Here is a 14653-nt window from a genome sequence, read left to right on the forward strand (position 1 = left end):
TTAAAGTCATGATGATACTGAAAGCAGATGTGAAAACATATGTTTGCCACAGTTGTATAAACTGCTTACTTGTCACAGTTAATAAATGTTGACACTTCTACTTTAACTCATTCCCTTTTAATAACTAAACTCTATTTCAGGAAAATATGTTTTTTTCTTACCACCACAAATATAACTGGAAGGACTTGACATAGAGAATCCCATTTTTTTAAAAAAACCTTTCCACTATAACTGGGGTGCAGTTTCATATGCCACTCTTGCTTATTAACGTCCTCATCAGGATATGTGGCCAACTTATTTGATTTAAATAAGTAAAATTTTACCATTCCACAGCAAGAAATTCAGAAATACCAGTGCATACTACTATATATTTTATGAAAATCAGTTACTGTGCACCTGTAATAACGTTCCAGTTGATTTTTCATAGGCCACAATAGTGTACACTTGCGTGCTGCAGTACACAGGACAGTCCCAAATGCCATTTTGACTGATGGGGTTTGCAACTCTGATTGTATCATACGCATCATGTACAGCTTGGGACTTTTCTAGCAAAGCTGCTTTACTACCAAGATGTCCTTTAAATAGTCATGAGATGGTGGGAAAAAAAGTCTCGGGAACAAATTGTTGCTGGGTTATAAACAAAGTTTCATCTATAACTAGACTTTCATTACCTGTGCAAGAGTTTGGGTAGTTTAATATCATGAACCTGACTTTCATTCTGACAACTATTCCAAAATCAGCCATTTGCATTTTGGAGCCCCAGAGGGTATAGCCTTTCACTGTCAGGCTAAGAAAAGACAAAACATGTGGCTAGGAAATCAACCATAGATCAATGAAATTAAAATCATACATTATTTCAAATTCCAACTAAAATGCTCATCTAGTAATTATGAAGCACGTTCAGTTTACAGAAAAGAGAAAATATTCTTCATTAACTCTCCAGTTCATGAAGTATTTTTTTCTATATATTGTAGGCACCTTTAGTAGATAAAAATTTACCCTGTGGTGAAGTACAAATAAACTATCCGATGACCTCAGAAATTATATGTTAGCTACTGTCTAACTCATGGTGACAGCAACAATGTATCATCTATGCCACACGATTATATATTTTCCTTTTCTCTTACCCTTTCAGCCTTATAAACAAAGTTGTACTCAGCTTTCATATTAGGAGAGCATCACTTTAAAATTCTTTATCTTCCTTGAACAGCTCTCCTAAGACAAAACTGGATACTATGCCGAGGTGATACATGTACCTCAGCTGATCAAAAGGCAGGTTGAGATAATATGTATCAGTATTCCAGGTAAATACCTGATGGGCTAACTTGCTAAGCTTTCATCTGAAATGTCCAAATTAGTATATATTTTAAAAATCACTTTCAAGGATTGACAGAAGCAGCTCCCCTGTGTGACAGCAACTCAGTTTTGTCAAATATAACTGTCAACTATAACCAGCAAATGGCGAATCATTTAAACATAGTTTAAAAAGTAAACATATAATACAAAGGGAGTCAGGTGTCTCTGAGCTGGCATAGTAAGAGGGCTTAAGATAAAGTTTCCAACCACATGCACAGATAAATTTCAGGTGGATATGTAATTTATAACCTCCCAAATAAACAAGCTTCAGATAAACATCATGTTTTCTACTATTAAAATTACTTATCCAAAGTTAGTATGAATCTATTCTTACTAAGGGAAATGTGGATGCAGTGTACAGCACACGGGTGTTAACTGAGTTAGTATCTGATTATTATATGTGTATCAAATAAGCAAAAATCATTTTACCTTTATTATGTTTTTGGAATTTTTTGATGGTTAGTCCATTATCCTGAACAACAGTAAGTTCCTCTCTATTGCTGGGCATCATAACTATAAATAAGAGATGTAACTGAGTAGTTTTCTATGTAAATACCCAGAGAAAAGGCAGAAAACATCACACAAATGGCTAATATAATCTAATAACAACTAACCTAAGTTTTATATACTTCTATTTCTAAAACAGTAGAAAGATTTTTCATTGGTCTGAAGATCATATAATGAAAAAATCAGTAAGTCGCTTGATCGTGTGAGTTCTAAAGTATAATTAATATATAAACATATATACATATGAACTTGTTAAACATAGCAAGATTAATAGATAATATAACTTTCTGGAAATTATTATGATTCTTTATAAAACATATTGAAAGAGAAAAAATGTTAATTTTCAGAGTTTATAATTTAATTCTCTTTAGTCATATTTTATTCAAACATTATACAGCCCTATTAATAAAATATGGTAACTGTAAATGTAATATTATACCTGATGTAAATGACGAGTTGATGGGTGCAGCACACCAACACGGCACAAGTATACATATGTAGCAAACCTGCACGTTGTGCACATGTACCCTACAACTTGAAGTTTAATAATAATAAATTAAAAAAAAAATTCTCAAGCCTTTTTATTTATTTATAGACAATCTTGGTATCATTGTTAGACAACTGTGGAATGTGCATATAGAGCCTAATTACTGCCAGTGCAATTAGAAGTAAACTATACTGTCAACATTTTTTTCTAGGATATTACATTGCTTTGGATATGTTTGATTTTACTTCTAAGTGTAAGTTGCTCATTCTTTTATGATATATCTATTACCAAGTATATTTCCCTATGTGCTCTGCTTTTTATCCAGCACTCAATAAATAATTATCTCTCTATATCCCTTTCCCCTTTTTGTCTCCTTCTTCCCACTCTCATCAATATGAATGGTATCCCAACAGAAGAATGTGTCCTTTTGCTTCTTGATTCATTAGTGGTCACCCATTTGTAGACTCTTGTTCTTTCTAAGACTTTCTTGAATCAGTTGTACACAATGTTGTAACAACCAGGTAGTCTATGTCAGAGAAAAGAGTAAAGCTAGAAGATGTCTATCAGGTCTTCCAGGAATTAACCTTACTCTCTGAGAGACATTAGCCTCAAGCTCTGATCTACTGGTTCTTAACCCTGGCTGAACATAAGAATCTACGGAATAAATGCTGAAAAGCAAAACAAAATACTGCTGCCCAGGCTCTATTCCAGACCAAGTGAATCAAACTCTGAGCATGTGGCCTCAGCATCCATATTAATAAAAACTCCATAGGTGATTATATTTGGGAGCCAGATGTGAGAAACACTATGCTCACCATGAAGCTAAAGAGCTCCAAAAAACATATAATACTGAAAAGCTAAGTGAGATTTGGATTAATTTCCCCAAGGGATAGTCTTCATCCTTCTGAAATCTAAAACCTTCCTTAATCTCCCAAATTTCTCTTCCCCCAAGAAAATACATTATTTTGGAAAGGCTGAAAGCAATAGCTATTATGAGCTGTAAACATTCACAGTTCACTTAAAGCACTTCCCCCCTTTAAGACTAAAGGGATAGCAAAAATCGTTTTGCCAAAAGGAAGTGGGTACATAGGAGATTGGACTGTGTAGGTACAGAAGATTAACGAAGATTTTACCTAACTCAATTGATCGGTAATTACTATACACTAAATGAGAATTTGTTACAGCTGAATGTACCTGTCGACTTCTATATACCTGAGTAGAATTAGATAGCAGGAAATGATAAGTAATCAAAGTCAAGTCACACAGAGAAGAGTAATTTTTATCACCCACACTTCCTTGGAACTTTTTTCATATAATGTTTCATTTCACCTCTCAATAATCCAGCGCATTAGACAGGGTGATAAGGTTTTTTTTCCATATAATAAGTAAAGAAACTCATCGTGGTTAAGTGGCATACACAAGATGTTATAGCTAGTTAGTGCCAGACCTATAGCTAGACTAAAGTTCCCAATATGCCACATCACAACCAATTTCTGGAATAGTGTCTATGGTGTAAGGCTTCTGAGACAACAAAATATATATAAACATAGGAGAAATCATGTTAAATATTTGTGATCTAAGTTGTTGAGATTGTGGCAAATCTTATATTGATTCACTTTTTATTCACTCTTAAAAGGGAAACTGCCTAAAGGATATTTCAACTTCCCTTATTCAAAAAGATGTTGTGACTGTGTCAGGTGTATTGTATCACATATAGAACTCACATATACTCTACAAACAGTTCATCATATTAATTCCATGAGATTGAATGATACAGTAAAGGAAGATCTTTGCAGAGAACAAATTTCTAATAATGTAAGTTTCATTTTGTTGGTCATATTGTTTCAGCAATTACAAATGACCAACTTTCAAAAAGCTATTTATATTAAAGAGGTGTCAGCTTCCCCAGCTTTTCCCTCTCCTCTATTTTTCCTAACAACTAATTTCCTGAAACAATATTTTTCAATTACCTGTTTCCGAAAAGTTACTCACCCATTCTTTCCAAGTGATGATCCATCTGAGAGGGAGAACTGGACACACTGCTGCTGGAGTGGGAAGAGGTCTGGCTCCCAGGACGATGATTCTCTTCCAGAGAAGGAGCAGGAGAAGGACTCTCTGGGATCCGCTCCTGACACAAAAGGAAACACAAAAGGAAATGTCATCTATGCGCCAAGTTTTTATGTTGGTTGACTCTATACATTTGAAATGTTGACCTCTCACTTATTGTGAATGTGTACTCATCTACAATAATTCGTCTTACAAACATATCTCCTTTTTTTATTATACTTTAAGTTCTAGGGTACATGTGCACAATGTGCAGGTTTGTTACATATGTATACATGAGCCATGTTGGTGTGCTGCACCCATTAACTCGTCATTTACATTAGGTATGTCTCCTAATGCTATCCCTCCCCCCTCCCCCCTCCCCACAATAGGACCCAGTGTGTGATGTTCCCCTTCACTTCTCAAAAAACCTATCATTAAACAAAAATATATTTTTGACTCTTGTGAAATTAATAAAATATCATGAGGGCTAAATTATAGAAAAAGACAAAAAAGCATATGGTAAAGGGTCAAGAAAAGTTAATTTCCATGTGCTCTCCTAAAAACTTCATAAATGATTAATAGTGTAGGTGTGTTTTGAAGGTTATTGTTATTGTAGCTTCTAGAATGATGTAAAGTTCATAGCAAGGCCTGAAGGGTGATACTCCTATCTCATTAAGAAGGAGAACTCCCAAATGTAAAGACTTGAGAGCCCTGGAATAAAACTCACAAGTCATGGCACCTGGTACAAGTTGAGCTTTTCTGTGTGGACAAAATTTATGCAAATAATATACTTGTATATTAGACACCTGTAACCTCTCAGACTTTAATAACTTATGTTGAATTCTGCCAACAAAATATTTTAATAGCCTGGGCATGGTGGCTCATGCATGTAATCTCAGCAATTTGGGAAGCCGAGGAGGGTGGATCACCTGAGGTCAGGAGTTCAAGACCAGTCTGAGCAAAATGGTGAAACCCCATCTCTACTGAAAATACAAAAATCAGCCAGGCATGGTGGCAGGCACCTGTCATCCCAGATATTCGAGAGGCTGAAGCAGAAGAATCCCTTGAACCCAGGAGGCGGACATTGCAGTGAGCCGAAGTCGTACCACTGCACTCCAGTCTGGGCAAAAAGAGCGAAACTCCATCTCAAAAAAGTATATATATTTTAATAGTCACAGTACATGATTATTGTTTTTTTCAAACTTAACGCTACTATCTATCAAGGTCACTTCTTCTAGTATTCCATAGATTTTTTTGTAGTTTTCAGTAATGAATTTTAATAAAATATTTTTGCATACTTCTGCAGTAATTATTATGGCTCTCAAGACTTCTGATTATTAAAATTGCTATAAAACACTGAAGCTATTCACCATGTTTATGCATCACAAATTGATGAATAAATTGAAATCATTAAGTTAATTTGATCAATAAAAGAACCAAATTGCAGTGCTTATGCACATATGCAATAAATGTGACTGGGTGATAGACATGCTGGGACAGAGAATGTTCTATAAAATATTTAATTAATCCATAATAAATTTCTTCAATTAAATGTTGTGGCTAATTATCTGTAATCACATCATTATTCTAATCACCATAACATTAAGAAATAATTTGTCAAATATGTGCTTGTACACGTCCACATTGATTTTGCATGAGAAGCCCAAATAACCCCCCTAAAAACTGTTTGTTTAATGCAAAAGTAATAGCATGAGAGTTAAAATTTATTATTTCATTAGTAGTAGTTAACATTATCCAATGTCTGGCATTGCAGCAGGCACAATGATGCCACCTCCCCAACTTAAAATCTCCAATTCACATCTTAATCCCAAGAACATGTGAATTTGTTACTTCACATGTCCAAAGGGACTTTGCGGATGCAATTGAGAATTGTGGAATAGGGAGATTATACTGGATTATCTTAGTGGACCCAATCTAATCACCAGGATTCTAAACTGTGGAAGACACAGGCAGAAAAGAAGGGTCAGAAGGAGAAATGACTGCAGAGGAATTGTCACAGAGATGCAACATTGCTGGCTTTGAAGATGGAAGAAGGGAGCCATGAGCAAAGAAATGTGAGTGGCCTTTAACAATAAACACTGAGCATTTCTAGAGGGGGAGAGAGGGAAAGGGAAAGGGCTGAAAAACTACCTATTAGACACTATAGACACTACCTAGGTGACGGGACCATTAGTACCCTAAACCTCACCATCACATAATATATCCATGTAAAAAACCTGCACATGTATCCCGTATATCTAAAATAAAAGTTGAAATTATTTTAAAAGAAGAAAAGAAAATAGATAACAGATTCTTCTCTGGAGCCTATAGAAAGAAATGCAGCACACCTTGACCACACCTCGCTTTTAGCCTAGTGAAACTAATGTCCAACTTCTGACCTACAGAACCCCAAGATAATAAATTTGCACTGTGCTAAACCACTAAATTTGTGGCAATTTGTTATAGCAACAATAGAACACTAATACGGTCATCAATGTAGTATGCATATTTTTAAATTTTGCTTTACATTATTGCTTAGCATTTCATTAACATCCAATAACTTTAGTGAAATGAATAGACTTTGAGTATATTACCTGTAGTTTATGCTAATTAAATACCAATAATTTTAAATGTATATTACATGTTAAGGACTTTATAGCTGTTGTCATGCCTCCAAAACAATGTTTCCAAACAGAGTAGAATACTGATATATTTCTCTTATATTTAGTATGTAGGAAAATATCTGCTTGTCACATAATGTCTGCCAGGAAAAATAAAAAGAAATATAGAAGCAAAGCAGAAGAAAAGAAGCAAGTTTTTTCCCCTAATCATTCTATTCACATTTTGGAGGGATGGTACAGGTACTGAAAGCAATATCCATACAGCCCTTCTATCATACGCTTTCAATTTTGAAAAATAAACTTGTAGTTTATCAGTTGTGAAATTCAACTTAAACTATAATGCTTTAAAATATATTATTTAAATAGTATGTGTGTGCGTGTGTGTGCGTGTGTGCACACACGCACACACACACGCGCATACACACACACCAGTGAAAGGAATTTAATATATGTGGCCTTTTTTTTTTTTTGTCTTTCATCATTGTGTCTCACTGATTCCACGCCAAAATTTGTGCGAAAACTGCAGAACATTTGCTATTTGTGTTTGAATTCCAACACTGAAAATGTCCTTTAAATATGTGTAATTTAATGAACTATATTTATCTCTCATGGACCTCTGAATGAATGGAGAGGGACAAAGTGCAGCAGTTATTGTGAAAAAATAAAACTGACAAAAGGAAAATCACTATGTAACAGCAAACTGGCATCACATATACAGCAATGTATGCTGCTGTAATAAAAATAAACAATTTTTGAGTGATGCATGCAGTTTCATGGTTTAATAAACAAGAGAATCCAACTGACAGTGATACTTGGCCTTGCTCACTCTCCCTAATAAAAGCTGAATGCTCATTATGAATACACAAAAATCATAAGCGCACCTATACGAATAGAAAATATCATGAATGTTAATAAAAACGAAATTGATATTAACTCATATTAAGAAAAAATAGTGGATTCCTCTAACATATTTAAAATTAGCATAGGATCGAACAATATAAACTCCAATAATTTACACTGAAACTCCTTCTTTGCATTTTCAGCAGCATCTTATGTGAAACAATGAACTAACTTTGAGAACATAAATTAGAAGGTGACTATTAAGAGTGACAGTAACATTTTGCATGAAGCGAATTTTCTCCTTTAAGATTTTGTAGCCTGTACTTACCAAATTCGATCAAGGTTCAGTCCAGTGTTATTTTTCCAAGGCAGCACAGAAGTCAGACTTTTTACACCACGCAAACCATGTTATGTGAATGCAGTGTCTTATATTGATTAAGAATTAGGTGTTGTGTTGTTTTTAATCTCTGTGGAAGTGGAATGTTTAAGTTCTCCTAAAATAATGAATAATTATATGAACAATTTCTTCTTTGCAAGTAAACAGATCCATTTCTTAGCTCTGTAATAAGTATGCATCTATTTAGCTACTTAACTGCAATATGCTTTGGTTCATTAGGTGGCTACTGTTGTGTCTCAGCCTAGTTAAAATTTCACAGCAAGTTAATCTGTTTTATTACAAATGAGAACACAAGCGATAATGTTTTCACCATTTGCCAAACACAGGGTTAACAGTATTTGCAACAAATCAATAAGTACATTTAAAAAGGAAACTTGCAAACCTAAAACCCCAATCATTTTTACTCATTGATAAGTTCATTTACATGGCATTGATGACTTGTACAACCCTGTTACTTTTCGCATATTTAATTTATGCTCCATCGAAAACAACTGTAGCTCCTATGAACCACAGAAGTCTTCTCCAAATCCAAAGTAGCAAAGGACAGAAATTTCCAAACTGTATACATTCTCACAATTCCTATTTTTCCCGGTAATTAGTAATACTATTTTCAATAATAACTCAGATTCTGATGTGTACTTACATAGTTCAAGGACTTTGCTTAAAAAGAATAAGTTGTTATAGAAAATGTTATTAATTAGTACATACAATCCCTTCTTCTACTATACCAGCTCCTTTTCTTTAGAGGTATATCACAAATGGTTAAAAATGATGCCCATTATATCAAAGTATTTGAAAGTACATTTGAACCTTCATAAAGGATGGGACAATGTTTAGAAAACTGAGTTTTTTATCACAGTCAATTTGGCTTAGGATTCAGTTTATTGGCACTAAAATATCAACTCTGACCATGTTCATAGAGGCCATTTATTTCATTTCAATATATTGTTTTGCATTCTTGGAAATATGGAAGCATACACAGAATTTACGAAGTACTAACACATTTGCGTTAAGCATCTCTACCATGTGGTAATATGTATGTGCACATGTTCCATTGCCTTTTAAAAACAACTGTGTCAACGTTGAATTGCCTCTGATATTTTATTATACTGATTTATTTCAAGAATTCAGTAGAATTATGTAATATATGTCTTATTTTTATTTAGTTTGACTTCAACTCTCATTGTAATTACTCTTCCAAATGTTAATCTATTAATGAGTTCCTCAAGGATTTAATGGCATTTTGCTGCTGAAGAGTGGCTTTTGGAAGTTTATTTGAATGCTGGATATTTTATTCATGTATTCATCTTGATATTTCATATTTAATTGATATGCTTCTTCTGTGTTGTCACCAGAGTTCTGCAGAAACAGAACAGATTGTAACTTGAAAGACTTTAATAATAAAACCAGAGACAGTAAAATAAAAATTTGCTCTTTGTTATTACCAACTTGGCTTCCCAGTAAATAGGGGGAGTAATTTGATGCCCAAAGTTGGTTTATCTAAAAACCTTTGGAAGCATGACACTTTATGGATGTTTATGAAACAATTCAAGAATTAGTCTGTGTTCTACAATCTGCAATTTACCATTGAATTTAAGTTAACAATGATGAATATAGCAAAGTTTTCATAAACTTGAAAAATGGAAAAAGGGCTCTTGAGGTTAAAAAGGAAAAATTATGCAATTTAGTAATTGTTAAACTCCCTATTCCAGGGTAGAAGCTATCACAACATATGTATTTCATTAGTCTACGAAACAGTGAGTCCACAATCCTCTTACTTTTTTCTCAAGGAGTGTTTAAGAAACTCACCACTCAGAAAAAATATTCTAGATATTGGGAGCTTTCACTCTTCAGGGGTTTTGAAGGCATAATTGCAATCCTGAATTAGAAGAGGCAATGTAATATTATGCATAAAAAATAATGCCAGATTGGGGGTGCAGCTGGAATACGTAAGCATGAGAGTGGAAAATAATACACACAACCTATGTGTGCCCGATGTGGTGTTTGAACAAAGAATCCTCTCCTCCCTTTAATGTGATGAACTTGTCCTGGAAAAGGCTCACAGATTAAGGGAATCAGCCATAATATCTGACCATAGCCTAAAATACCTTCAAGTGGGAGAATGGATAGTTCAGTGGGAAAAATGCATGGTTTCCAAGTTATGTTGTGGGCTTGTAACTCTGCCACCCACCCAAACAAACAAACAAATACAAACAACCCTTAATGCCTACTCAATGCATCTTCATCTCATGCTCTGAGATAGTAATAGCTTTCTCTTTCCACAGAGCCTTAGACTGACACCCAAGTAGTGATTTTTGTCAGTGAATTTGAATTATCACACAAAAACCTCTCTGTGTTGACTAATTTTAATACCAGATGTTCACATGCTAATGCCACTGCCGTGTGACCATTTCCTATCAATTCATTAATCGCCAGCTGCTCAGCCAAACAAGAAACAGAGCTAATCAGATGGTGTTGGTAAACTGCCAAATAACAGCTTCCAACTTAAATTTCTTAAATGTGTTATCAGAAAAAAGCTATGGCACACCGACATTACACAGTTTCCCACAAATAGAGAAAAATGTATTGTAAGACACTTAAATGTCAAACAGGGAATAGAATTCCATACCAGTAAGGTATTTGACCTATTTTTGTCTTCATGATTTTGCCACATTATTATATAATATTATATATTATATAATAAATAATATAATTTAAGGATTAATAGTCTTGCAAGCCTAATGATCATAATGTAATTCCAATTCATGTTATAGCTCTATTATTTATTAGCAACACATGCTAATAGTTGAGCCAACACCAAAGGGATCTGAGCCAGAACTAAAATTTACCATGTGCCTTGTGTAGCAATATTCCCAAACTATCTACTGACAAAAAAACAACAAGAAACATCTATTTGCAACTTGTAATGTCTTTTCCACTTTTGGATTTAAAGTCTGTATTAGTAATAATAATTTATGTTGGAAACACTCCCCAAAGTTTAATATCCAGTGACTCCTTTAGCTTTTATTCACTCATGCAACAAATATTTATTGACTGCCTGATGTACCCCACTGGGGATGAAAGGAAGGCATATGTGTATCTTCATATGCATTGTAGGTGCCCACGGTGCAAACTATACTAAATAATTCACATGTAAACATTCAAATATTATTTAAAATTAAACACCAACCAGATCAAATTTGATATTTAATTGGGCACCCTTCTCCAGCCCCCATTATGATCCTAATCTTTATTCTGGGGTATCAAATCAAGGCAACTATCACAGGTAAATCAATGCTGTAGGCCAATAACTGTAGGTGAATTTAAAGGTGGAGGCTCCCTTTGTCCCATTACTGATAAGAGAACATACAGAAGAACCTACATAGAGGAAGCTGCTTCTATCTCATGCTAGTTTTTGGCCACAATATGGTTTTCTACTTACTACGATTTCTGTATGGATTCTTCAATGTAAAATATTGGTTAAAACATGTTGTGCACTTAGTAGGTGCCAAACATTACTCTAAATGTGTTAACATGCTTTATCTCACTTAGGCTTCTGTTAACACTATGAAGTAGGTACAATTATCATCCCCATTTCATTGGGACCATGAGGCAATCTGAGACACAGGTGGGTTAATTAATTTGCCTAAGGTCACATAACAAGGAATGGTAAAACCAGGACTCAAATCTAGGCAGATAGCAATTATACCATACTACTTCTAATGAAATCTGCTTCTGAATGCATCTTATTTAACTAACAAATTATGATGGCTCTAGCCAGAAGTGGTCCTTTTGGGGGTGGAGCCTATCTATGTCTGTTTCTTTTCTGTGTTTTGGACAAAGCAATATGACAGAGTCTTTTGCATACATTCAACATTTGCTAAATCAGTGAATTCTGTTTTCTAACAGAAAGTGATGAAGATAGTAGTACAATAAGCCAAAAGTCAACTGTAGCTGTCCTTTCTGGGTAACTGAAAGTATAATTTCCAGACACTTGCTGATTTTTAAATCTTTATTATCCTTTTTTGTTCTCAAAATTATGGATGGTTCTAGACCTTCCATTCACCCTATTTAATGGAGTTCTGTTCAATGGAACTTTCTACAATGATGAAAATATTCTATAACTGTGCTCTCTAATACAATAGCCACAAATAACATGCGGCTATTGAGCACTTGAAATGTGACTAATTCGGTAACTGAAGTTTGAATTTTACATTTTTATTTAAGTTAAAATACCCACACATGCCTAATGGCTACCATTATGGGCAGTGTTGCTATAGTAGATATATCCTATGCATCTAAGATGCACTGTTAATTATTTAAATCCATGGAGGCAAGGAAATCTATCAAACTTTGTAAGAAATACATATTTTCTTTGGAATATAAGCTTCTAAAAGTTATATCACTTCTGAGACCTAAAATGAAAAAGACTTAGCCAGGTGTATTTTCCCTTGTGGTAGCTTTCACTATTTGAGGACATTTGTAGGCATCCACACTTCTAATCACCAAATTTTTTTTTTAACCAATATTTACATGCTGATAAAAAATGATCCAAATGCAATTAAGCTGAACTCCCTTCCAATTTAATACCATTCTCTGTTAAAGTGGTATAAATTAAACTGGTAAACAAACTTTATTCATTCACTTTTATAGAGAATTCTCAAACACTTAGTTAATGTGCTATGCTTTGTTGAAGGTATTGAAAAGTAAACTGGTTGGAAAAGTTTTTGTTGTTTGCTTTGCTTAATAGATATAAGAAAAGATTGCCGTGGAGAGTCTGAAGTGATACCCATTTCATATTTAATACAATATTTTTAAAGGAGGCTGCTGCCTTGGACCTGCTCAAGCTACAGCCAATTGTTAAATATTCATTAATTTTATGAACCAGTTGTTAAGCTGTTGGTAACCTGAAATCTGCCATGATAGAAATATTTACACCAAGAAAATTGGCAAATGTTATAAATAACAGTTTTCTTCTTATTTTGATTTGTTTTGTTTTTGGAGAGCTGGTTTTTAGGCATATCACTGGATGCTGGCCCAAAAATTATAAAATCTGAAACACTGAATGTATAAGTCCATTATAGAAATTAGAAGTTTTTCTTTCATCCTAACGTTCAACATTACCTGACTAAGCAAATATTAAGTTCATGAATAAGTACACAAGTTCTGTGTTCATTTGAGCCTATGAGCATTCAAACAAACAAAAATAGACTTGTAACATTCTGAAAATAAATGTATTTTGTGAGTATGCACTCAATCACAGTTGCATATATCTCATAGCTTTCTTTTTAGGAATGTGAAAAATAAGAGACAAAAATAGCACACTAACAAATCACTCAGTATTAAAATTTTAAGCAATGTGAAGGTAGATAAATAGAAATAATTATAGGTAGTTTCACTTCTTTTTATAACTCAAAAACCCTGGTCTCATAGGGCATAAAAGCAAACTCTACCATGTTTTCAAAAGAGAAAATACAGGTTCATTTTGTCTATCTAAATACTTAATAGAGAATTATATAATTATTTATTTTGTTCATTATTTGTCTCTCCCATTTAAATCATAAACCTTGAGCACTACCTGACACACAATAGTGATTCAATGACTAGAAAACAAAAAATATGAATGAACCAACAAATTTTTTAAACCAGATACCAGTGGCTTCATCTGATTCAATTAATTGTTAACAAATAAGCCTGCCAGCAAATGACAAATGGACTTGCTTGAATTAAAATGAAAAGTTAACATGGCTTACAGATTAGCCTGATCAGTTTTCAGATGTAAACTATAATTTAGATATAAACTTTATATGTAAATATAGAAGTAAACTATAAAGAAAGCACGATCCATTTTGCAGAAAGGAAAACTGAAGTGCAGAAATATTTTAAAAGTTGCTCCTAGGACCTTTGTCTAGAAATACTAAATGTTAGAAATAAGTATGATTTGTATAGCCAGTCATTTATTAACTTGATATATTCTATGCATCATATAATCCTATTATTCAAAGAATATACTAGAAGATGAGCTTCCAGTGGAATTAGTGATCCAAGTGTTATGATCGTCAGTGACAAGCATTAGCACAGGCATCAGCTTAACATAAACCAAGCTAAGGAAGAGTGGCATGTGTTTAGAAGGACACTGAAAACATGTTTCAATATCACAGCTTGCTTTTTTTTTTTAATCCCAGGTATTTTAAAAAATGATACAGCAAAAAGGATGTCTTATGCAGTTCTTGCATTCCTACAAATAAATACCTGATACTGGGTAATTTATTAAAAAAGAGATGTAATTGGCTCATGGTTCTGCAGGATGCACAGGAAGAATAGCACTCGTATCTGCTTCTCAAGAGGCTTCAGGAAGTATTTGCTCATGGAAGTTGAAGCAGGAGCAGGCATATCATA

The 14653-nt window shown here is 33.9% G+C and overlaps 1 protein-coding gene across 6 annotated transcripts in view; it reads right to left on the reverse strand.

Moving 5' to 3' along the window:
• Positions 1-14653, reverse strand: part of DACH2 (dachshund family transcription factor 2) — a 676255-nt gene that overhangs the window by 93693 nt on the left and 567909 nt on the right. For all 6 annotated transcript variants that reach the window (XM_007992197.3, XM_037989462.2, XM_007992199.3 and 3 more), the window contains one exon: positions 4343-4478. In XM_007992197.3, the coding sequence (XP_007990388.2) occupies positions 4343-4478 (136 nt within the window). The remainder of the gene's footprint in view (positions 1-4342; positions 4479-14653) is intronic.

This window comes from Chlorocebus sabaeus, chromosome X (assembly GCF_047675955.1).
Source record: "Chlorocebus sabaeus isolate Y175 chromosome X, mChlSab1.0.hap1, whole genome shotgun sequence".
Classification (NCBI taxonomy): domain Eukaryota; kingdom Metazoa; phylum Chordata; class Mammalia; order Primates; family Cercopithecidae; genus Chlorocebus; species Chlorocebus sabaeus.